The sequence below is a fragment of the Scardinius erythrophthalmus genome (assembly GCF_964197995.2).
Source record: "Scardinius erythrophthalmus genome assembly, chromosome: 17".
NCBI classification, from domain to species: Eukaryota; Metazoa; Chordata; class Actinopteri; order Cypriniformes; family Leuciscidae; genus Scardinius; species Scardinius erythrophthalmus.
Window position 1 is genome coordinate 15,953,616 of NC_138237.1, and position 23,830 is coordinate 15,977,445.

The 23,830-nt window shown below is 39.0% G+C and overlaps 1 protein-coding gene across 1 annotated transcript in view; it reads right to left on the reverse strand.

The window, feature by feature from the left end:
* Positions 1-23,830, reverse strand: part of LOC308705650 (transmembrane protein 132C) — a gene marked incomplete at its 3' end in the record, with an annotated part of 110,467 nt that overhangs the window by 21,548 nt on the left and 65,089 nt on the right. The window contains exon 4 of the mRNA XM_081390764.1: positions 9,493-9,679. Coding sequence (XP_081246890.1) covers positions 9,493-9,679 — 187 coding nt within the window. The remainder of the gene's footprint in view (positions 1-9,492; positions 9,680-23,830) is intronic.

The following is a 23,830-nucleotide window of genomic DNA, read 5'->3' on the forward strand; positions in this document are numbered from 1 at the left end:
CTCCTATGAGCTTCTGTTCCAGACGGAGGGCGATGAATCCAAGCACAATGTGTTATTCATGCAGTCTTGTCATCCGCTGCTGTCTGGCTTGTCGGTAAACATTGCTCCCTGGACCGCTGACTGATTAGTGTTAACTATGCGTGGATGCTGGGTTTCAAGAACAGGCTGGGCTGGCGTACGCTCTCCTAGAGACCGTCTCTACGGGAGGGCAGTGCTTCTACAACACACACTTACTCTTAAATGGCTTCACACTATCTTGAGAAAGAGAGAGAAAGAGGAGGAGGTAAATCGATAAAAGGCCATTATACTTTTTGGGCAGCATTTGTAGGGTCTAAAGAGGTATTGCAGGTTAGGGAACGGAGGGTTAATATCAGCACAGGTGATTGGTTCAGTTTGTGGTGGACCTACGCCGACTCTAACGGGACACGGGGTCTAACGCTCGAGGACAGGCAGCGCTGAATGCATTGGCACCCCGTGTGGATCCTCACAGCTGATGCCGCAGACATGCCATTACAGAGCCATCGATCGACAGCTGTTTTTCTTTTCAAGACCGCAGGTCCTCCCAGCTCTTCGGCAGCAAGGGCTGAAGCCTTTTTGCCTCCGAGAGTCTTGCTGACAGAGCCTCTGATAAAATGGCACAACAGTGGAGACAAACAGGGAGCAAAGAGGAAGATGGCTATTGATTTCAGTAATAGCGCCAAGAGATGAAGCAAACGCTTAGCTGCCGTTGAACATATTACAGTCACTGGGTCAGCCAAGCATCCCTCTGCAGCCGCTAGCATGAGGATAATCACAGTTTTGTGCTACCGTTTTCGCATCAAACCATGATCCAAGGCCTCTCCACCTCACTGCTTGGTTAAATATGCACTCTTTCTAGGAATTATGAGACCCATTATGAACAGAGGACACAAGCATAAAATGGATATCTCCTCTACCATTGCTAAATTGTAAATGCTGGATTATTCATGACATTGCATGTTCATAGAAACAGCATGATTTAGCCAAGTAGAAATTGTTCCTGGATCAAGATTTTTTTGTTGGTCCTGGTACAACATTCTTATCAAACAATTATAAGCAAAACACATTCACTAACCCTTAGCTACCCTTAAAACATATGAGCAACCCTCATTCATATGAACGCTGTTCAAGCCCTAACCTTGGCCCCAAAGATCAAATTCTGGTGATAAGATGACAGGAAGCTTGTTCCAGGAACATTTCCTCCTTGAATCATGCCAAACACAAAGGGAGGGAGCGGTATTTCATCTCAGTAATAATACCTTTCCACTGCACCAACAAGACAACTTCTACTGCTTGGTAACTAGAGACCAACATATTAAAAAAAGCATTTTTTAGGACCAATATGTGTGTGTTTAAGCATATGCAAAACTAATAATGCTATAGTACATAAAAGGCTTAGGCTACATTTACATTAATCCGGATACATTTGAAAACGGCATTTTCATAAAATTTCTCATCCACATTGAAACGTAAAAAAAAACGGCTTACTACACATGTAAATTTTCTGTCATCTTTGCGACTGTGATATGAAGAGTGTGCAAAGTAACATTTTAGCAACTGTGTGAAAGTGAATAGCACATAACAGGCACAATACCAGTATAAACATGAATATCTACTGGTACAATAGGCATCACATGACTAATCATGCGATCATCGTTTTCAAATACCTCCATTTTCACAGTCCATACTACAATGAGAAACGGCATTTTCAAATTTATCCACTTTGGAGAGCGTTTTCAAAAAGCTTTGTTTTCATTCATAAAAACGCCATCTCAATGTGGACGGAAGGCCCAAACGGAGAGAAAAAGATGCGATTTCAAACAAAAACGTATTAGTGTGGACAAGACCTTAGTAATTTTGGCAAATACTACAAATATAAGTACTTTAACATTTGAAGGGAGGTGAGACTCTTATTGCGAGACTCGATACTGAAGAGCAATAACTGATGATTTTTTTTTTTAATCGGTTAAACCAATTATCTGTCTATTTCTACTGCAACCTGCAGCTCTTAAGGGTTTGTGAGTTAATATTGAAACAGTACACCACTATTTTAAATTAACACTTGCTAAAAACTCAAACTTAGATGCAATCGCCATCTAACATTGCCTCTCTCATTTCCTGCAACTCTGGGGCAGTGAAATGTGGAAGTACAGATTCCATATGCCCTGTGTTGTGTGCAGGCCTCTAGGTGAGGGATAATGAATACATAGGCAGTTTCAGATAAGTGTGATAAGGCGGCAGCAGTCGTGTGCCCAGTGGCGGTGAAGAGAAAGGGAGGGAGAGAGTGAGATGCTGATAGTAATGAGGTAGCGTGCAGCGAGGACCATCGATCCCCACGGCTCACTGGCAGGGCACAGGTTTACCGAGGCCAGCCGCCACACACAAAAACACGCTTCTGTCTGCATTTTAAATCTCTCAGCAGTCACAAATCAACTTGCATTTCTTTTAGACAACTGCACAATTTTTTTCTATCTTTTTCTCTTTGTGTTCTTGCACGTGCTACACAGTCCTGTGCTGCAGGGGGTTAAAACACTTGCATCAACAGTAAATAAAGCAATAATACAGAAAAATCTCAAATACTGGGGAAAGGTGAGCACTCTTTCAAACTGCAAGGTTTAAATGACTTCTCTCAAAGACATTCTCATAATAAATTGTTTGGATCACAGTGTAAAAGGATAAATCCCTTGTTTTGTGCTCAGATAAAAGGTCGCTGGTCTCAGACAAAGATCAGAAATGTCAAAATGCATTCTAAAGATCACAACTGCTGAAAAGAACAGATGAGCTAGTTTAAGCTGGTTAATGCTGGTTTGGTTGGTAGACCAGCCTCAATGGACATGTTTCCTTTGTGTTGTTCAGTAGAGATGTGGAACTCGAATTTGGACTCGGACTTGAGTACAACTTTTCACGGACTTGGACTTTTCACTGAATCGGATGCATTTTTACTTGAAATTTTTTTCAGAGTCCTTCCAAGTCCAAGGATTCGGTGAAATTTTCTAAGGACAGTTGACGTAATTGTCACTGGCCAGATTGGGTCAGTACTGCATTGTCACGAAAGTCAATCATTCCTATGTGTTTTTAAGTCTTGCCTTAGCTGTCTAAGACGAGTTTCTGTGTGCACACACTCACGCTTACAGAAAGCGCTCACCGATCAGTCAGCGCGTGAATGCTGAATTAAGCTCGCTTTCATATCTTATTGTGTGTTGGTGTGGCTCGTGTATATAGGCAGGCAGGGCAAAGCCCTACCAAAATATGAATCAACTTAAAAACATAGATCCATACAATAAACTTCCAATAATGCAATTTGTTGATCATAACTGCATTCAAAAATAAAATAGTTTTAAGTTGGCTCTGAGTTATGGAAATTACATGTAGAACCTTTATACACAGTGCATGCCATTGTAAAGACTGTAGGTCTGTCCCCTCACCACTGCATTTTCGACTCTTGACTTATTGAATTACAGTATTGTTTAGTTGGACTCGGGCTCGATTAGGACTCTGGGCCCTTTTGGACTCAGAAGTGACTCGGACTCGACTGGTTAAAGACTCTCACTCGACTGACACGACTAAGGTGGACTCGAACCCAACACTACATAACAGTGAAGCACTTTACAGTTTGAACTATGGACAAAAATAAATTCCAGCCAATTACTTTGGAACTAACTTTTGGGAAGAAAGTAAATAATACACAAGCAATTGACACAGCGTTGTACAATGATTTGCTTCTTGCTACTACAAAAAGAAGAGACATCTATACCTTTCGTTAATTTTTCTGGATGAGAAAAACTGTACAACTGTCAATATACAGTGAGGAAAATAAGTATTTGAACACCCTGCTATTTTGCAAGTTCTCCCACTTAGAAATCATGGAGGGGTCTGAAATTGTCATCGTAGGTGCATGTCCACTGTGAGAGACATAATCTAAAAAAAAAAATCCAGAAATCACAATGTATGATTTTTTAACTATTTATTTCTATGATACAACTGCAAATAAGTATTTGAACACCTGAGAAAATCAATGTTAGTATTTGGTACAGTAGCCTTTGTTTGCAATTACAGAGGTCAAACGTTTCCTGTAGTTTTTCACCAGGTTTGCACACACTGCAGGAGGGATTTTGGCCCACTCCTCCACACAGATCTTCTCTAGATCAGTCAGGTTTCTGGGCTGTCGCTGAGAAACACAGAGTTTGAGCTCCCTCCAAAGATTCTCTATTGGGTTTAGGTCTGGAGACTGGCTAGGCCACGCCAGAACCTTGATATGCTTCTTACAGAGCCACTCCTTGGTTATCCTGGCTGTGTGCTTCGGGTCATTGTCATGTTGGAAGACCCAGCCTCGACCCATCTTCAATGCTCTAAGGAGGTTGTTCCCCAAAATCTCGCAATACATGGCCCCGGTCATCCTCTCCTTAATACAGTGCAGTCGCCCTGTCCCATGTGCAGACAATCACCCCCAAAGCATGATGCTACCACCCCCATGCTTCACAGTAGGGATGGTGTTCTTGGGATGGTACTCATCATTCTTCTTCCTCCTCCAATCACGTTTAGTGGAATTATGACCAAAAAGTTCTATTTTGGTCTCATCTGACCACATGACTTTCTCCCATGACTCCTCTGGATCATCCAAATGGTCATTGGCAAACTTAAGACGGGCCTTGACATGTGCTGGTTTAAGCAGGGGAACCTTCCGTGCCATGCATGATTTCAAACCATGGCGTCTTAGTGTATTACCAACAGTAACCTTGGAAACGGTGGTCCCAGCTCTTTTCAGGTCATTGACCAGCTCCTCCCGTGTAGTTCTGGGCTGATTTCTCACCTTTCTTAGGATCATTGGGACCCCACAAGGTGAGATCTTGCTTGGAGCCCCAGTCCGAGGGAGATTGACAGTCATGTTTAGCTTCTTCCATTTTCTAATGATTGCTCAGACAGTGGACCTTTTTTCACCAAGCTGCTTGGCAATTTCCCCGTAGCCCTTTCCAGCCTTGTGGAGGTGTACAATTTTGTCTCTAGTGTCTTTGGACAGCTCTTTGGTCTTGGCCATGTTAGAAGTTGGATTCTTACTGATTGTATGGGGTGGACAGGTGTCTTTATGCAGCTAACAACCTCAAACAGGTGCATCTAATTTAGGATAATAAATGGAGTGAAGGTGGACATTTTAAAGGCAGACTAACAGGTCTTTGAGGGTCAGAATTCTAGCTGATAGACAGGTGTTCAAATACTTATTTGCAGCTGTATCATACAAATAAATAGTTAAAAACTCATATATTGTGATTTCTGGATTTTTTTTTTTTTTAGATTATGTCTCTCACAGTGGACATGCACCTACGATGACAATTTCAGACCCCTCCATGATTTCCAAGTGGGAGAACTTGCAAAATAGCAGGGTGTTCAAATACTTATTTTCCTCACTGTATAAGAGTACACTAGACTAGCATACAAATGTACAGTATGAAAAAGGATAAATATTTTTTTAATTTAGATTATTATTAAAATTTCTTTCTATTAATATTTAATGAATTTAGATTTGCTAAATAATAAATTATTAATGTTTTTAAAGATGAACTTTAAGTGAGTGTTAGCTAAATAAGAGAAATGATAATGCACAATTAAATTTCCAATAAAGTTCCGATATATAGTGCATCCTAATTATCAGCAACAAAAGAACCACTAGCAGAAAGTTATCCATGTAAATTTGATGAGTCGTTCAAAAATGTTGCCTGATATATGGCCTACAGCCTGTAGAGAACACAAAGGAAAAGGAGTTACCTTGTCGTGTAGGAGGTTTACAGAGGACACTGTTCAAACAGACTTGAAGGAAGACAAACAGCAGGCTAGCAACGCTCAGAGAACAGAGAAACCCATGAGCTGTGAAGTAAAGCCTGACACACACCGATACTCAAGACTAAGGCCAAGAGGCTACGAAGAACCAAACAAAACAAATACTGGAAGGAGGGGAAAAAAAAAATCAGAAGAAGGGTTTGAAAGGAGATGCCTCTGACTTGGCAATTTATTTGATTTTCCTTTTCTCTGAACAAACTCTCAGAGCACTGAGAGAAGACAGGGTGGCAAACGAGAATGAGAGCGCTTTCAATAGTCAACAGAAAACAAGCTCAGTGGGGACCCAAATTTTCCTTCGAGAGGGCTGAACGGCCAATTACAAGGAGCTTAAGTAAACTTGGTTCAAAAGTTGTGAGGTATAGAATCAGAGAGGGAGGAAGACAGACAGACAAACACACACACACACATAAAGGGAGAAAGCGAGTGAGAGCAAGCACACACGCTGATGCATCCTAATGAGCCAGAACAGATTTCCTGCATTTTGAGGGTATCATGCACTGCCAAATCCTATTAGGGCATCTCCTCATTCAAAAAGTTGAAAGTGATGTGATTACATTGATCCCCTCCTGCTGTGTAACACAACAATCTGCTCTCCCAGCATTCCGAGAGAGCTCAAGACAAATGCGCTCCGTCAGAGGGCCAGACAACACAAGTGATTGGTGGCTGCTGTCTCGCTGTCTGCGGCCGTGATTGTTGTGTGAAATGCACTGGTGTCGAGCTCAGGCTGTAAGGGCATCATTTTTACAACGTTATTACATCATTCTCCGCCTTCGCCACTACTGTATGGCTAGACTATGTTTACGTTAATGGCTGATGGCGCTTGTTTGGCCATCGAGTGGGGAGCGGGGCTGTCCTCTCTAATGAAGCTGAAGAGACAGCTGGAAGGCCAGAATTAGCCGGTGTCCGCGAGAGGGGAAAAAGCGAATTCTAACGGAGCAGAAGCCTCCGATGGGACGGATTGGAGTCTCTTGCCTTTGTTAACATATGCCATTGTTCCTGTCACACCAATCTGCGTAGTTCCTCTACATTAGACAGGTAGAGAGAGGGAGAGAGGATCGCCGAGCTCTGGGTGATTAAAGCTGACCGCTGACTCTGCTGCCGGCTTAACGAAGTCTTGATTAAGTTTAACAAGGTGTGTTGATGGCAATGTCATCGTTATGGACAAGGGGAAAAGCTGCCGTCGGCTGTGTGTGTGTGTGTGTGTGTGTGTGTGTGTGTGTGTGTGTGTGTGTGTGTGTGTGTGTGTGTGTGTGTGTGTGTGTGTGTGTGTGTGTGTGTGTGTGTGTGTGTGTGAGAACGCCGCACTGTGAGACGCAATTAAAACGCTTTGCAAAAGAGGCAGGTTGATATAATTCAAGGTGCTATGCAAAAAAAAGAACCAAAGTGAAAGTCGGGAGAAAGAAGAAAGATAAAACGCTTTAGCTAACGAGAGTGGGCATTCAGATTTCATCTGTTTGTGAGGTAACAGAAAATAGACCAACCTTTTCACATCAGAATTAAATCATCTTCTTCATACCGCCCTATTGAAAAGAAGCCGATGAAGAGCAGACGTGTAGCCCATCTCTAATCAAAAACTATTTTTCTCCTTGGCTCAGCCTCTCGCTTTATTTAAAAAGATGAAACTCGCACTCAATTTTTTTTCTCATTTGTGGTATATACATGGCACACAAAGCACAAAATCCCCTGAAATCAACAAAAATGTAGCAATATATAAATAATCTATAGACTGCATGTCATTGCTTGTGCATTTCAATAGTTTAGCGAATGAAAGTGTACATAATATCATCACACAGCAGTAGGGGCTTCGTATTTAGTAGGGACACTAGGGACATGTCCCTACCAATACCCAACGACTACTAAATTGTGCCTGGCAATAATTTAGTTCGACTGTCGTGATTAAAGTGAAATGTAAAAAATGAATGAAAAGTGTATATTACAGCATTACAAGTAGATATGCTAAGGTTGCATCAAAGATTTATTTCCATGTTTTTTGTTAGTTTTTTTAGCAGCATTGAGCATTAAAACTAAGGCATTTAAAATTAGCCACAGGTGCAGAAGAAATTAGCAGAAAACTCTAGAGATCAGTGTGCGCTGAACAGGTGCAGATACGATGTACTGTAAGAGATTCATAGTGCAGTGTAGTCAGCTTCGATTTGCGAGACTGGCTAAAGTCATTGACGGTTTCAGTGATGGGGAATGTTCTTTGCTCGCTTTCTGTACATAATTTATTCCCAATTTGAATAACCGTTTGGTTTTTCAGGTTAAATAAGCACTGTTTTTCAGTGTAAAGATAGCTGCTTTGATAATTTTATTGGTAACAGCAGCATCTCATTATTCAGAATTGAACAATTGGTGCTCTGCGGACTACTTTTATGACCCCACCAATGTCAAAATCAAACATATGCCCAGCAGTATTATGCTGTATGTGTTCTACTTTAAGCTACATCAACCTGTGTAGGATTCAATGGATACATGGCAATAGAGTCCAACTTAAGTATGGCTGTGTCTATGGTTGTGCCACTGGTTTTAATATAACAAAGATTAATGTCCATTAGACAAGAGCCTCATTTTGTGTCCAGACCGGATTTCACTGGTAGTCAATACACAGTATGGAAAAAATGAGATTCTGTTTGTCCAAGTTAAAAACACTTGGAGATAGGCAAACAGTTAACTGAAGTTTGTCATAAGCCTTTGGGACACTTTTTGCCATTAAGATGACTTGGAAAAGTGTCCCAATCAGTGTCCCATGAATTCATCCTTTATATACTTGAATATATTTTTTAAAATGTAATTTATTATTGTGATGGCAAATCAGCCATTACTTCAGTCTTCAGTATCGCATGATCCTTCAGAAATCATTTAAACATGCTCATTATCAATGTTGAATTATCAACAGTAGTGCGGTTTCATATTTCTTTTCAGGATTCTTTGATAATTAGAAAGTTCAAAAGAATATGAATTATTTGAAATAGAAATATTTGGTAACATTATAAATGACTTTGTCACTTTTTATCAATTTAATGCGCCATATTTATTCATGCTGAATAAAACAAAATGTTTTCCATTGCCTAGCTTTGTTTGTGTCAACCTGCTGTCAGTAAGTCAAGTGTTTGTTTATTTTTGTATATGTTCCATGGGATAATAAACTGCACATGGGTTCAGTCAACTCACCAACATTGAACAACACACACACACACACACACACACACACACACACACACACACACACACACACACACACACACACACACACACACACACACTTCTCCAGCTGTGACTGCCCAGGCAACACATAGTTTGAAATAATTCTTATTATCTTGGTAGTTAACATTATTTGTTTGAGGCCACACACAGTTTCCACTAATTTTAAATGAAATGCTTTTGGTTCTGACCCAATTACCCGTCTTAAAGCAAATTGTACGCTCAATTAAGCAAATTAGAGCTAATTAAAGTGTTAGTCATGCTGTTGCTTTAAAAGACACATCAACATTTCCTGTCTTTCCTGTGTGACGCATCTTATATTATGCCTAAAAGCAGCACTAATTTATATTATATGCAAACAGTAACAATAAAAAGACAAAAGAACAGCATTACATTTTTGGACTTGTTTAGAATGACAGACATGAGTTGATCAGAACTCACCATAGCCAATGGCACAATGCCGCCAAGGTCATGTGGTGCCAGACGGATGAGGGTCTGGATCTCGTCTGAAAGGGTCCGAGAGATGGGGTACTCAATCTGCCATGTCACTGAGCGACTTCCCAGAGGATCCAACAACCCGTTGACCTCCAGATCCACCTGTAAAACCTTCTGGAAACCGGCCTCCACCCTAACATAGGAAAAAGAAATGGTCACGACTCACGAGTAATATCAAAATGTTTGAATGCAAGCTTAAAGGCATATTTTTGTGCATGCTGCCAATGGATGAAAGGGCAGTCAAGCGGCCGTTTATCGACCCTTTTGTTTTTGTACACCTGGTGTGTGTAGGATGTAGAATGCGACGTATGTGGGTGTGAGTGTGTGGTGGTTTACTCTCATTATTTTAGTTCAACAAAAACGCATCCCAGCAGCAACCAAAAAAAAAAAAAAAAGACAGCAAAAAAGCAATTTACTTTTGGTCCAGCGCCACAGCATTTTCAGAAAAGATTTCCAAAGCAGAGCATAGCATTGTCTCTACTGATTGCGATGCAAACAAAGCTGAAAAACAATGAATAAAACCAAAGCTATTTAATTTGCCCAGGCCTGGTTTTGATCAGCCTGGCTGCTCCGGCCTCACAGTACTTAGTTAAAACAAAACGGCATATGAAAAATTCCTAATATCAAAATACAAATGTGGAATATGGAACTGCAATTGAATTCGCACCCGGTTGCATGACAGGAACACACACACAAAAAAAAAAACATTCTTTTTCTCTGATTTCCCTCCCCCCTCAGAATCAGAACAGTATACAACGTCCCTCTACAAATAACTCACACATCCACAAAAAAGTAAGGTCACCGTGTTATTCTCAATGCTGTCAATTCTCAATTCTCAATTTCATCAATACGGGGGAAAAATATAATTTATGCTTTTTGGTTAACATTACACACAACTCTCAGAAAGAAAGACTCTTTCTCTAACACACATTTTGGTCAGGGTTAACAAGGTTACAGCTTTCCCCATTGAATTGAGCTACTTTTAAACTGTTCCCATGAGAGAGATTATTTTTTTGTCCAGCAGTTTGAAGTTTGACATATCACACAAATTAGATTTGAATGCCAGAATTTCTGACCAACCAACAGCCAATCTTCTGCTAATCAAAACAGGTAAGATGGATGCTACTTTTTATGGAAGCAGATAGGACAACTGTGTTTGGTTTTAATAAAAATAAAGAAAGAGTCTTGATCACCAAATCAGCATATCAGAATGATTTCTGAAGGATCATGTGACGCTGAAGACTGGAGTAATGATGCTGAAAATTCAGCTTTGCAATCACAGGAATAAATTACATTTTAAAATATATTAAAATACAAAGCAGATATTTTTACATTTATTATAATATTTATATTAAATGAATTAAAATTATATAAATTTCACAATATTACTGTCTTACTGTTTTTTTACTGTATTTATGTATTAAATAAATGGTAATCATAGGAGACTTTTTTCAAAAACAAAAAAACATATTACAATAAATATTTTTATAACGATGAAAAAAAAAAAAAAAACATTTTGTGTTTTGATACTGGACTGGTTTTATTGGTCATTGGGCTGGTTTTTGATTAGTCTTCGCAACTCTGACTTGATGTGTCTGAATCTGAGAAAGAGGCAGAGAGATATGATTATCCTTTTTTTTATTACATAATTACAGTCCCCCTCAACTGAATCTTCAGGAAAACAAAACAAAACATCTTCCTCCTGTCACCAGCAGTTCTAATAAGTTTCATTCCAAAAAGCCCTGGATTCTCTGATTTCGATGTCATGGAAACAGTGACGGCAGGATATCTTTAATAAGCAAATCTGGATGATCATATCAGTTTTCACACGTTCTAATCTGTGACTTAACATAATAAAGGGGCCGCACACTGCCAGTTTCTACCAGATCGCACATGGTGTAAGTTAATTTGATTTCTAGATTCCTTAAAGAGACATTATCTGTAAGTAGCATAAAAGTGAACTCAAGACTAAAAGGCTTTTGTACAAGACTTAAAGTCAAGTTATAAATCCTTAAAGGAATCATTTCGCTCCAAACCTGTATGATTTTTCTCTTCCGCAGACCACAAAAGGAGCTGTTAGAAAGGATGTTCATGTTGTTTTGCATACAATGACAGTCTAAATGCCTCATAAAAGTATTATAACAGTGTTGCACACGTTTGCACTATATTCAAAATCTTCTGAAGTCAAAATAAAGTCTTTGTTCACAGAAAATATTCTGTAACACTTTAGTTTAGGGTTCAATTCTCACTATTAACTAGTTGCATAATAGCATGCATATTACTAGGATATTGGCTATTTATTAGCACTTATAAAGCACATATTAATGCCTTATTCTGCATGACTATATTCTACATCCCTTCATCAATACCTAAACTTAACAACCACCATACTAACAGTAATTAGGAGCTTATTGAGGCAAAAGTCACAGTTAATAGTTAGTTAATAGTGAGAATTGGACCCTAATCTAAAGTGTGTCCAAATATTCCTATTGCTGTGGATATCTTAACTCTGTAAACAATGTATTTGGAGTGTAGTGCACAATTAATTTTTTGAAATATGAAAGTTGATCACCATTTACTTTCATTGTATGGAAAACAGCATTGTAAACATCCTGCTAAACAACTTATTTTGTGTTCCATGAAGAAAGCACATCAAATGGACAACATGTGGATGAATAAATACCAATATAACTTAATGACTGACCCTAAGAAAATGCTGTCTCAACAACTACTGCAAAAACAAAAGGTCTTGCATTGCCAAAAATTTACGCTTACAAGCAGGCACTTGATAAAGCACATGTCATGATCACACAAAAAGGCTATTTAAAGTAAGTAGCATTTTTTGTTCTAATGTGGTGTTGCTGTAGGAAGATGGGCAGCTGAAAGGCTCTGGTGTTAGAGAGGCATTTTGTGAGAAACACAGCTGACAGCTTTGTTGCACTTAAAAATAAATGTATCCATCTTGCAAACACTGGTTTCCATGACCTCAATGAATACTCTGAAGAGCCCTGTTAGATCAAACACTGTAATGGGTCATTGGCAGTTTTCTCATTCAACGCTGAGAGAATCAAACCCACACAGGAGTAGGACTGCCGTTATGGCTCAAATGTAGGGTCAAGATGTGTCCAGTAGAGGGCGAAGTGCAGTATCTCTTCACCAAGGTGAACCTTTCCATGCCATCAAAAGCTAATGCTGATTGATTCAAATCTTTTTGCTAGCAGATGGAATCTGGGAAATTCTCTGTATTTTTTGCAACTGATTTTGTGGGATAATTTGCTAAATGGATTTAAAAATGGTGAGATGTGTTAAACCAAGCATACTGGTAGCAGATGTAGCCAAAATGTTGAGGAAACAAACATAAGTGGCAGGCAATTTTATGAATGACGGGGGTTCCTGCGGAAACTGCAAAATTTATGGTGGAATTCTGAGTGTACGACTTAGTTTAGTTGCATTCTCTACCTGTTTATAGACTATACTGAGTGAGTTTTCGACAATCTTATGCTATGCAGTAGAGGTTATAAGGCCAGCAAATATAAAAATCATCTCAGACACAGAGAGCGAAAAAATGAAGCCTGAATACATATTTTCAAACCACAAAAAGAGTACTTTGTGAAAACAGGAATGTAAAGTGGATCGTCTCAGCGAGAGTTTCTCTGTGAAGTCACGACAGGTGCTCAAGTGCTCATTGCTAGGATGAATGGATTGTTATGTCAAAACATATCAAAATGCAGAGAAAGCCAAGGGAGCGCTATTCGTCGAGATAGACTCACACGTAACCGTCAGAAGGAGTGAAATTCTGCCGGAATGTGTAGGTCTGATGACAAAGGGCTTGGCTACAGGAGGTGGAGAATTAATATTTAAAGTGGAGTATGTGAAATCCCAATCTTTCAAAAGGGTTCTTCGACTGAATTTTCCGAAAAAGAAGCTCTTCAAAGAGACCGCGTGCCTCCCTCATTTTACACAACCATGTAAAAATGGCGTGAGAGAGAAAGAGAGAAGGAAAAAAGGGTAGAAAATGGAAATAGCTTTCATTGTGGAGACTCTAGGGTGGATATATTCATGCACAGTGGTGATCTGCTTAGCACTGACAACAATGATACATCAAACGAATTTTACTACAAAGCCGCTGTGGTTGGCACCTCACGGCTCGGGGAAATAAAAGTCAAAGCCGGGGAAGTAATGGCAGTTGGCGCGTCAGCTTTGAGTAAAGCTGTGTTGGAATTTCATTTCACAGGTTGCAGAAGAGGCTGAGTGAAAGAGCCACGCCAAAGACGAGCCCTCGCCCTCCTGCTGGAGGATTTGCCAGCCGCCTCTTCCACTCTTTTCCCTCTCGAAGGCAACGCTGGACGCTCAGAACCCCCAACAGGCTAAGCATGAAACTCAATCACAGTGCTGGCATGGGGGCCCTGACCTGCATCATGCTCACTAAAGAACTTTATGGTTTAAAGATGGAGTTCACATGGTCAGAACAAAAGAGGAGAATAAGAGAGAAAGGAGAGGATCAGCCTACAGAAAATAGTTAATAGAGCCTATATTTGGTGTGGAGGGAAACAGTGGTGCATTTATAAAGTATTAGACTGCTTAAAAAACTGTGATAAAGAATCAGTTGCTAAGATTTACATGGGTCGTAGCTTCAACTCTTCTAAAAATATTCAAGAATTCTGTATATAATTGCAGGTAATTGAGATCAATTATGCAAACACGTATAAAAAAGTAGTCGCAAGTGTAAAGAAGTGGTTACAAGCAAACAAGAAAGTAAAATCAGTTGATGTGAACTGCCGGTATGAAATAATAATCCCTGGTTTTGGTCGTAAACGAATCATTGTTTTTAAACAAAACTCTTACATGAACAAATCTTAAAAGTGAAAAAAAATCTTCTAAGTGAACAGAACTATGTTTCCCAAAAGCATTGTAAGCCCAGGTAGATTGTAGAAACCATTGACAACAATGGTCTTTACAATCATCTTAGGTTTGCAATGCTTCTGGGAAACGTAGCCAAGAACTTTTAAACGAATGAATCTATTAAGTGAACAAATATTTTAAGCAAATTAATCTTTTAAATGAACAAAGCTTTTTTTAATCCTTTGTAAATATCATGACTGATTTGGTTGATTTTACGTGCAATTAAAGACGTTTGAGTGCTTTATTGAAAACGTCTCGGGTTGCGTACAGTATGTAACCCCGGTTCCCTGAGAAGTGAATGCGACGCTGCGTCAGCAACTGATGCAGCGTGGATTTCCCTATGAAAGGGAACAACTTGACACATAGCTCAATGTTTTTGTATAGGTGTATTGAAGTGTGTGTGGAAGCAAGAACATATGAGTATGTGCATGCTCATGGGTTTGTCAATAATAGATCACAAGTACCATAGCATTGTCTTTTAGACCTTAAAGATGTCATCTTACTTATATACTTTTGCTGTAATCCAGAAAAGCAAATCTCAACAAACATCATGAGAGCAACAGAAAACTCTGCCAAGCAGATAAGTGCAGAGTGCAGACAGTTCACAAACCTCTACTTTTCAGTGTTAAACTATTCTGTAGGAAAGTTATCAGGAGGATTCACATACAAAATATATACTTGCACCACGAAAAAGCTGAAAAGTAGAAGTGATGGGAATCTAAGTATATAAGTTTCTATAAGAATAAAAAAAAAATGTAAAATTTAAATGTGCAGTGTCTGCAATATAAAAAAAAATTAAAAAAATCCATTAAGCAACCACTGAGCAGGCTGATAAATAGTCTAATTGTGGTATAGACCTAAAAAGCACATATGAGATGCAAAGTGTTCAAGTGATAAATTTAGGTTTGCTTTTATTGTACAGTAGGTTACAAAGCTTAGCAAGACGTTAACTAGTGATGATCCAATATTAACATTTTGATAAGATGATCATTTGTTTCAAATTATGGCCAGTTAACGATAAATAAACAACAGTGAAATTAAATAAAAAATAAAACATTTTCAATAGTAGCTGCCATTTACAGTCATCTGTCATGACATCGTAATCTTTTTTAATTGATTTAGATCAAATATAGTACAAAATTAAAAACTAAAAGTGATTTTTTTTTTATTACTGGTGTTTTAGAGAAGAACTTTAAGAAGATGGCAACGTTAATCTACATGTAAATAAAAGGGCCACTTTAAATTTATATAGTTTGTAAAAAGTAAGTTGACTCTTAATGAACATCGAAATTATTCACCAACTTATGCTTTCTAGTTTCTAGAGACTTCTAGTTAACCATTTATGTCTCCTAGCCTGGTTCTAGCAGACTCTCGTACATTTTATTTGTACAGAGAGTCTGGCCTCTCTCCATTGACAAGTGTTAACTTCCTTGTAGGCGAGTATTCTGTTGAAGTTTAAAACTATTGGATCTGCCCAGAGCCACTCTGGATCTGCCATAACCAATCAATAACCTTTGGTCGTGACGTAACCCTACAACTAACGCAGGACATCAACGTCATCGTTCTCAGCCACTCCCTCTGTTCGCTGATTGGGCCGCCAAAATTTTGGCCGGAGAAAACCAAAGAATACACCACAATCCCAGACATAGTACTGAAGGGAAATAAAATTGAGCGCAAGTACGCAGGAGGGCGGAGCCAGGCTACCTGTATATGTCTCCACCACTTGCTGGTAAACAATAAAAACTATCACTACTAAAAAAAATGTGCTTCGTATCTGTATATTGTTTAGTAATATTACTTTAATATTCTAAGCAAAATATTTTTTTCCAAAAATCACACAAAAAACATTTTTTTAATGCCTTTTCCTTACACAAATATGAATTTAATAAACCTTGCCCTATAATTCTTTGAACAAAACAAAGGTTTTAAATTACATTCTCAGTATGTTTTAAACTTTTTTAGTGTAAAATAAAACTTACGGTATATACAACTAAGATGGCGATTGATGCATTTCATTAGGATAATGATGACTATTTAACTTTTTACAAATGTGACAGATGTTGGTATATTACTGACCTTTAGATTTTATTTTCATAAGTGAATGGAACACTTTCATATTTTGCGGACAATATACACAAACTATTTAGATTTCTGATCCCTGTCTTTCTTTATGTTATATCTTTCTTATGCTAATATTCAGCTGCTTAAATGTACTTAGCACATGGTGATCACATGGCGTGAGTCGGCGCATACCAGAAAACGCAACGGACCAACTTAATTTCTGCATAGAATGCTATATTTTAAAGCGAAATGGAGGAGATTATGAGAATAAATGGTTAGAGAATAGGAGGAAAATGCGGCTTTACAGAGCTCAACGGCTCTGGTCAAGCTGTGATATAAACTAAATGCTATTGGCTTTTTTAAAAATGGGGATGGGTAGTTCGATATGTCCCGCCCTGTCTTCCTGTTTCAGTGGAAATTACGTCAACACACTGAATAATGTGCGTCCTGCTTGAAATTATGGATGAGCAGCATCTAATGCAAAATACCACTGACAAGTGACAGAAAAAACAGGCAACCTTGGCTGTCTGCGACCCACGATCTCATGAACCTTGAGGGAGTGATGTAATATTCATTGCACTCTGCAAGTTGATTTGCTAGGTGTTGCTTCCGCAGGAACGCAAGAGGTTTAATAAGAATGTGAAGCTGTTGGACCGAATGGAAGCTGAGGAAAATGGCTGCCCTTGGGTGAGACATCCAGCTGGGAACATCATTTAAATCCATTAGCCAGATATCATCAGACTTACCCACTCACTTAGTAGCTACGTTATCACTGCAGCAGACATGAAGTGGAATGGGAAGCACAGAGTGAAATGGATGCCCAAGACGTCAGTATTTCACACTGAATTACCTGAACCAAGCCTGGGTAGATGGGCGGCTCACAAAGCCTCCTCAGCACGCAGCAGTATCTCGTGTCCCAGGCTCAACTTTGAAGTACAAATAATCATATATGTGCTAGATACAGCTGGGTTTAGGAGAGTTCTGCTCAAAAAAAAAAGGAAAGGAAACAAACAGAAACCTCACAGTAAATCAGAGTTGATCAGGTGGTGAGACAAACCGAATGATAAACAAGATTAATGAATAGTGGCTAAACACACAATTTGCATCTGCTAGTGTTTATGTGCAGGTACATTTCTTTCTCAACAGCCTCACTGATTAATACAAAAACTGAAGCCATTCAGCAGCACACATCTGCTGCCTCATGGGCATAGTAGCATATACGACCATGGAAAACAATAATCGAAGAAAAAAAAAAAACGGCCATATGAGGAATAATTTTCATTATGCTACAGTGATGGATCAGAGCAGTCATTATTGCCACTAATTCATGCTCTGCATAAGCCAATATAATTAAGTGTGTGAAAATGCAATCACATGGGATTCGTGTAAGTGCTAAGCACACATGCACAAGGCATGCTAATGTCTTCATACTTGCGAGAATCACACTAACACTCTGGTTCCTAGACAGCACTTCGTTTGATTTAACTTGATTAACTTCCTTGCCATATGTTTCCTATTATTTTTTCACTATTAAGCTCCATCGCTCTCCTTCCAGTCATGAAACATGATATCATTCGGTTCTTTCAGAATGTGGGATGAATCCAAATGATCTGAGTTCTGTTTTCTGACTGATGAATTTCCCATCTATCATACGCTGCGCGGACTAGACGTCAATCTGTAATTGGAAGCTCTCAAGCGTAACATACTCAGACTAATTAAAAGAACCAGAGCTAATTGCAAAACACACAATATTGCGTAGTCCCCAAACAGATTGTCCCTGATACAAGTCATTACAAGGGTCATACACATATACAAACACCCAGAATCCATGGATCCTTTGCTGCATATGCAGATATATGCATATGCATATGATTTTATTACTTATGTTGGGTGTTTGGGAACCACTGGTCTGGTCACTGTTTGCAGTCTCAACTAGCGTTGTCATTGTTCCCAATTATATCTCTAAAAATAATTTACATGAAAGACTATGCAAAAAAATCCATTCAGTGACAAGTAGTTTAATCAAAAGGGTCAAGGTTTAGCTGAACAGCATGAAAATGGATGGTAGATGCCATAACAACACTGTGAAATCTTTCTCCAATGACAGCCATTTAAAAGTAGGCACATATTTTAATTATATTCAGCAAGGTTGCATTAAATTGATAAAAAGTGACAGAAAAGACTGTTGCAATGTAACAAAAAATTTCTTAAAATATATTTATTGCCATTTTGTGCAAATACAACGTCTTGTATAAAAATGAAATAAACCACAGCTCTGTTTTTCTCCCCAATTCCCCGTTAAAAGATTTCTATCTCAAATAAATTTGGTTCTTTTGAACATTCATTCAAGAACCCTATTTTTTTTCCCACAGTTTTACAAAAATATTAAACAGCTGTTTTCAACATTGATGATAATAAGAAATGTTACTTGAGCACCAAATCAGCATCATGTGTATGGAAGTAAAATAATGCCAAATGTTTTTGAAACAAAAAAGCCTGTTGAATTGCACTACTGGTCTTCGTCTTTGACGACCTGTTGTACCACCTGCTGGTGAGGTCGACTAACAGCAGATGTCATCCTGTATGTCAACATAACATTTTCTGTCGAATTTGAACAACTGAATTTGTGGAAGCAAACTTGCAAAGCGAAATAAAATGGACCGAAAATTGCCTGTTGAATATTATAGGTTGTATTTTTAAACAGTTTGAATATTTTGGAAGTGAAATACGAAAGGTGAATATGGATTATTGAATTTTTAATAATGAAAATGTGTTTGAAATGTTTTGAATTGAAATATTCACAGCTTAAATATTCAACCATGCTGAATTTCAGCCCATAAAAATGCAAGCCCTAAAAATACAATGCATTAAAATGCAAGCATGGTTAATGCAATGCATTCTTTTTCCCCCAAGTAGTGCAATTCAACAGGCTTTTTTGTTTCAAAAACATTTGGCATTATTTTACTTCCATACATGTGACAATGAAGAAAAATTCAGATAAATTACATTTTAATATATATTAAAATTTAAAAGTTATTTTACATTTTTATTTTTAAAAATATTTCACTATATTACTGTTTTTGCATTTTATTTTTTTTATCAAACAAATGCAGCTTTGGTGAGCATAAAGGACCTCTTTTAAAAAATCTTATTGACCCCAGACTTTTGAACAGTAAATTTTTTTAATATGTTGTCTATTTAATACATTGGTGCTCAATGGGATCAGGTCAGGTTTAAAGTTTTTAAACTTACAAAAACAAGACTTTTGCATTCTGTTGCATTCAATTGCAATACATCCAGCTGTTTTTGAATGCAAGAACATGTCCTGTGGGCATATGGAATTACCTTTGTGCCAATAATAATGTACAGAAGGAAAGCACGACACTGATCAGGCATTTTCTGGGGTCTTCTTGGAGAGAAGGGCACCAGGTGACGAAGAGGTTCCACTTCAATGCATAAGCATGTCGCGTGGACAATGCTCTAGCGGAAGTGATGGTAGCCACCACCGGAGGTGGTAGGGTACTCAAATCTGCCTAAACCCGTCCAGAAGCCACACATGTAGGTTCCATATATCGGGACGAGGGTGCCCCGTCTCTGAGAAAGGAGGTCCTTCCTCAGAGGAATTGGCCAGGGATCCGTGCTGTCGCTAGGAGTACTAGTTCGGAGAACCAGGTCCGGGTGGGCCAATGAGGCGCAACCAATATGACCTGTTCCTCATCCTCCCTGAAGGCTCACTGGGGGAAACGCATAATTGCGGAGGCCCCGCAGCCAGCTGTGCGCCAGTGCGTCCGTGCTGAGTCTGCCCTCGGTCAGGGAGCAAAACAGGCTGCAATGTGAAGAGTCGTGGGAGGCAAACAGATCTACCTGTGCGTCGTCAAACTATTCCCAAATCAGCTGAACCGTCTGGGGATTGAGTCTCCATTCTCCAGGAAGAGGCTGAAACCGTGAAAGCTCGTCGGCTGCACGATTCAGGTCTCCTGGGATATAAATGGCTCGAATCGACCTCAGATGCTTCTGACTCCATAGGAGGAGGTGGAGGGCGAGTTGCGACATATGGAAGGAGCGTAGACCACCTTGTCGGATGATGTACGCTACTGTCTCTGTATTGTCTGAGCGGACTAGTACGTGTTGTTTCTTGAGCAACGCACGGAAGCGGTGCAGAGCCAAGCAGACCGCCATCAACTCTTGCCTTCGAACTGTCTCAGGCAAGTCAGCAGTGACTGCGCGCACGCACTTGCTCGTAAGCTGCACGCACATGGCGACCGAGTTGATTTCCATACCGAAAAAAGAGATCCTCTGCACGGGGGAGAGTTTGCTCTTTTCCCAGTTGACCTGAAGGCCCAGGTGGGCTAGGTGCCGGAGCACTAGGTCCCTGTGTTCGCAAACCTGGTCTCGAGAGTGAGCTAGGATCTTTTACATATTTTAAATTTAGAATATTAATATAGTGTTTTAATTATTTTGAATTAAAATTTGTAAATATTTTGAATTAAAAAATTGTATTATTTAAAATTGCAACCACATACCAATTTGTCTTGTACGTTGAACACTTCCAAAGCACTGGGATGTTTCCAAATGCCATACAAGACACTTAAGATATCTCTTCGTCTCATGAGGTGTGACCTTCCTTGATTCATCAGCTGTTTGGTGGAAAAAAATGGAGTGTCTCACATTCAGAGTGGGACTGTTTCTTCCCTGATTAATATGCTCATTCAAAGTCAAATGTAATTTGGGGATGTGTCTTTTTACATATGCAGATTTCTGCAGCACAGCCACACTGCAACACCGTATTCATAAGTTCATTAGGAATGTGTGTGTAACAGTAGCACAGCTTGTACAATTTAACCCAAATTGATGGATTGTTCTCCGGGTATGCTAATAGTGGCCAGAGGCATTGTTATGGAACGCAACACCCGTGCTCACGGGGCTGGAGGGTGTGTTCCTTTTATCTCCCCTGAGAGGAAACAGATAGTCAATAGAGCATCCAGGATGAGCAACAGCACCCCCAGCAAAGAGAGAAAGACATTTTAATATATTACAGTGTGCATGTTTTATTACAGGAAATGAGCTCAGGCTGGCGATGAGGAGCACACAAGGCCATGTTTATTTTAAGAGCAGCGCAGAACATCAAAAAACTTTCCTATATTTCAGTGCAAATATCATTACTATAATAGCACACATCTTTTTCAAGCTACCCTTAAATCAGAATATGCATGTGTGGAGATATTTGCATAAATGTATACCCACGACTTAGCCTATTTAGGCATCGTGTCCTCCCCGTTTTAAGGGAACAGCCCAGCTCTCATTTACACAAATCCTCCAAAACTGACATTCAATCAATGACAGGGCTTATGGGACAAGGCCACAGGACAGTAAATTAGGTTTAAATCAAACAGCCAAAAGTGCAATTCAGGCCAAGTCACAACTTCTCCGTCCTGCAGATGAAGGAATTTTAATCACCAGTTGGAACGTCAGTAAAAAATTTAACTGTCAGAGCAATATCCTGAGAAGATATGTTTGATTGGAACACAGCCATAATCTCAGCAATAAATATACAGGCAAAAAGTCACACGAGAACATGACTGTGATCGGTTGATTTCAGGATAATGGCGTGTTGGAAACCGATCGGTAAATCTGCAATAAACAAGGGGGTCTATAAAACTGAAAGAATGCTGAAATGGTCAAACCGGACAGCCTAATTACAAAGCTAACAACTCAACCACTCAGAAGTTATCACTTTTGGTCACAATCTGAACTTGAAATTACCTGAAATGAATCCAATGATCAATAATATCTAATGATTAATGAATAATTATTGGTAACACTTTAGAATAATGTTCCGTCATTAAAGGGATAGATCACTTTGAAATAAATTTTTGATATGTTTTAGCTTACCTCAAAGGCATCCAAGATGTAGGTGTCTTTGTTTCCGCAGTAGTTTCAATTTTGATATTTTTAGGTCAAACCGTTCTTGTCTGACAGTCATATAATGCAGGTCGATGGTCACTGTCTCAAAACACAAGCACAGAGTCCAAATTCCCCATCGTCCAAATGAAACAATTCCCCATCATAAGTACACATTGATGGCCTAAGACACGAAACGAGCGGTTTGTGTGAGAAAATGAACAGTATTTATATCGTTGTTATCTCTTGAAAACAGCACACGTCAAAATGATCTGACGGCGCGGGCGGGTATAGATATATACATAGAAGTCGCCTTGGCTGCTGCAGTTCATTGGAACGAAACCGTAGCCAAGCGACATCTAGTGTAAATATCTATGCGGGTATAGATGTATACACTAGATGTCGCCTTCGCTACTGCAGTTCATTGGAACGAAACCGTAGCCAAGGCGACATCTATGTATATATCTATACCCGCCCGCGCCGTCAGATCATTTGGATGTGTGCTGTTTTCAAGAGATAACAACGATATAAATACTGTTTGTTTTCTCACACAAACCGCTCGTTTCGTGTCTTAGGCCATCAATGTGTACTTATGATGGGGAATTGTTTTAATTTGGACTCTGTGCTTGTGTTTTGAGACAGTGACCATCGACCTGCATTATATGACTGACAGACAAGAACGGTTTGACCTAAAAATATCAAAATTGAAACTACTGCGGAAACAAAGACACCTACATCTTGGATGCCCTTGAGGTAAGCTAAAACATATCAAAAATTCATTTCAAAGTGAACTATCCCTTTAATGAATAACTACACAGGAACAACTGAGTAACACAATATTAACATTTTAACTGCTATTAACACTAGTAATGATGACCAACATATTTCAGAAGGAATTGCTCATTTGGAACAGTATTCAAAAGTGAAAAGCATAACTCTCTAGTAATGACTGACGTTTTGGGGATTTTGTAAGGTTTTGGATGGTAATTCCTTCAGGTGGATTTTGTAAAACTTGAGTCATTACTAGTTACCATGATCTTCACTTTAGAATACTGATCCAAATAATTAGTAATTCATTTAAAAGGAAGTAGTAACACTTGAGTCATTACTACCCAAACCTTACAAAAACCTCAAAAGCTTACAATGACTTCAGACAATATTCGAGAGTTATCATGCTTTTCACTTTAGAATACTGATCCAAATAATTAGTAATTCCTTCTGAAGGATTTGGTAATACTTGTGTCATTACTAGTGGGTTATCTTTAATTTTGAATTAATTATACATTATGCAGTATTCACATTTATTATGAACCTAGTAGTTCTTAGTCATCTGGGAGGTATAAAATAATATTATGGATTAGCTAATAGTGAACTACCTCATTGCTATTATTTACTAATTAATTAGAGTTACTTGACATTA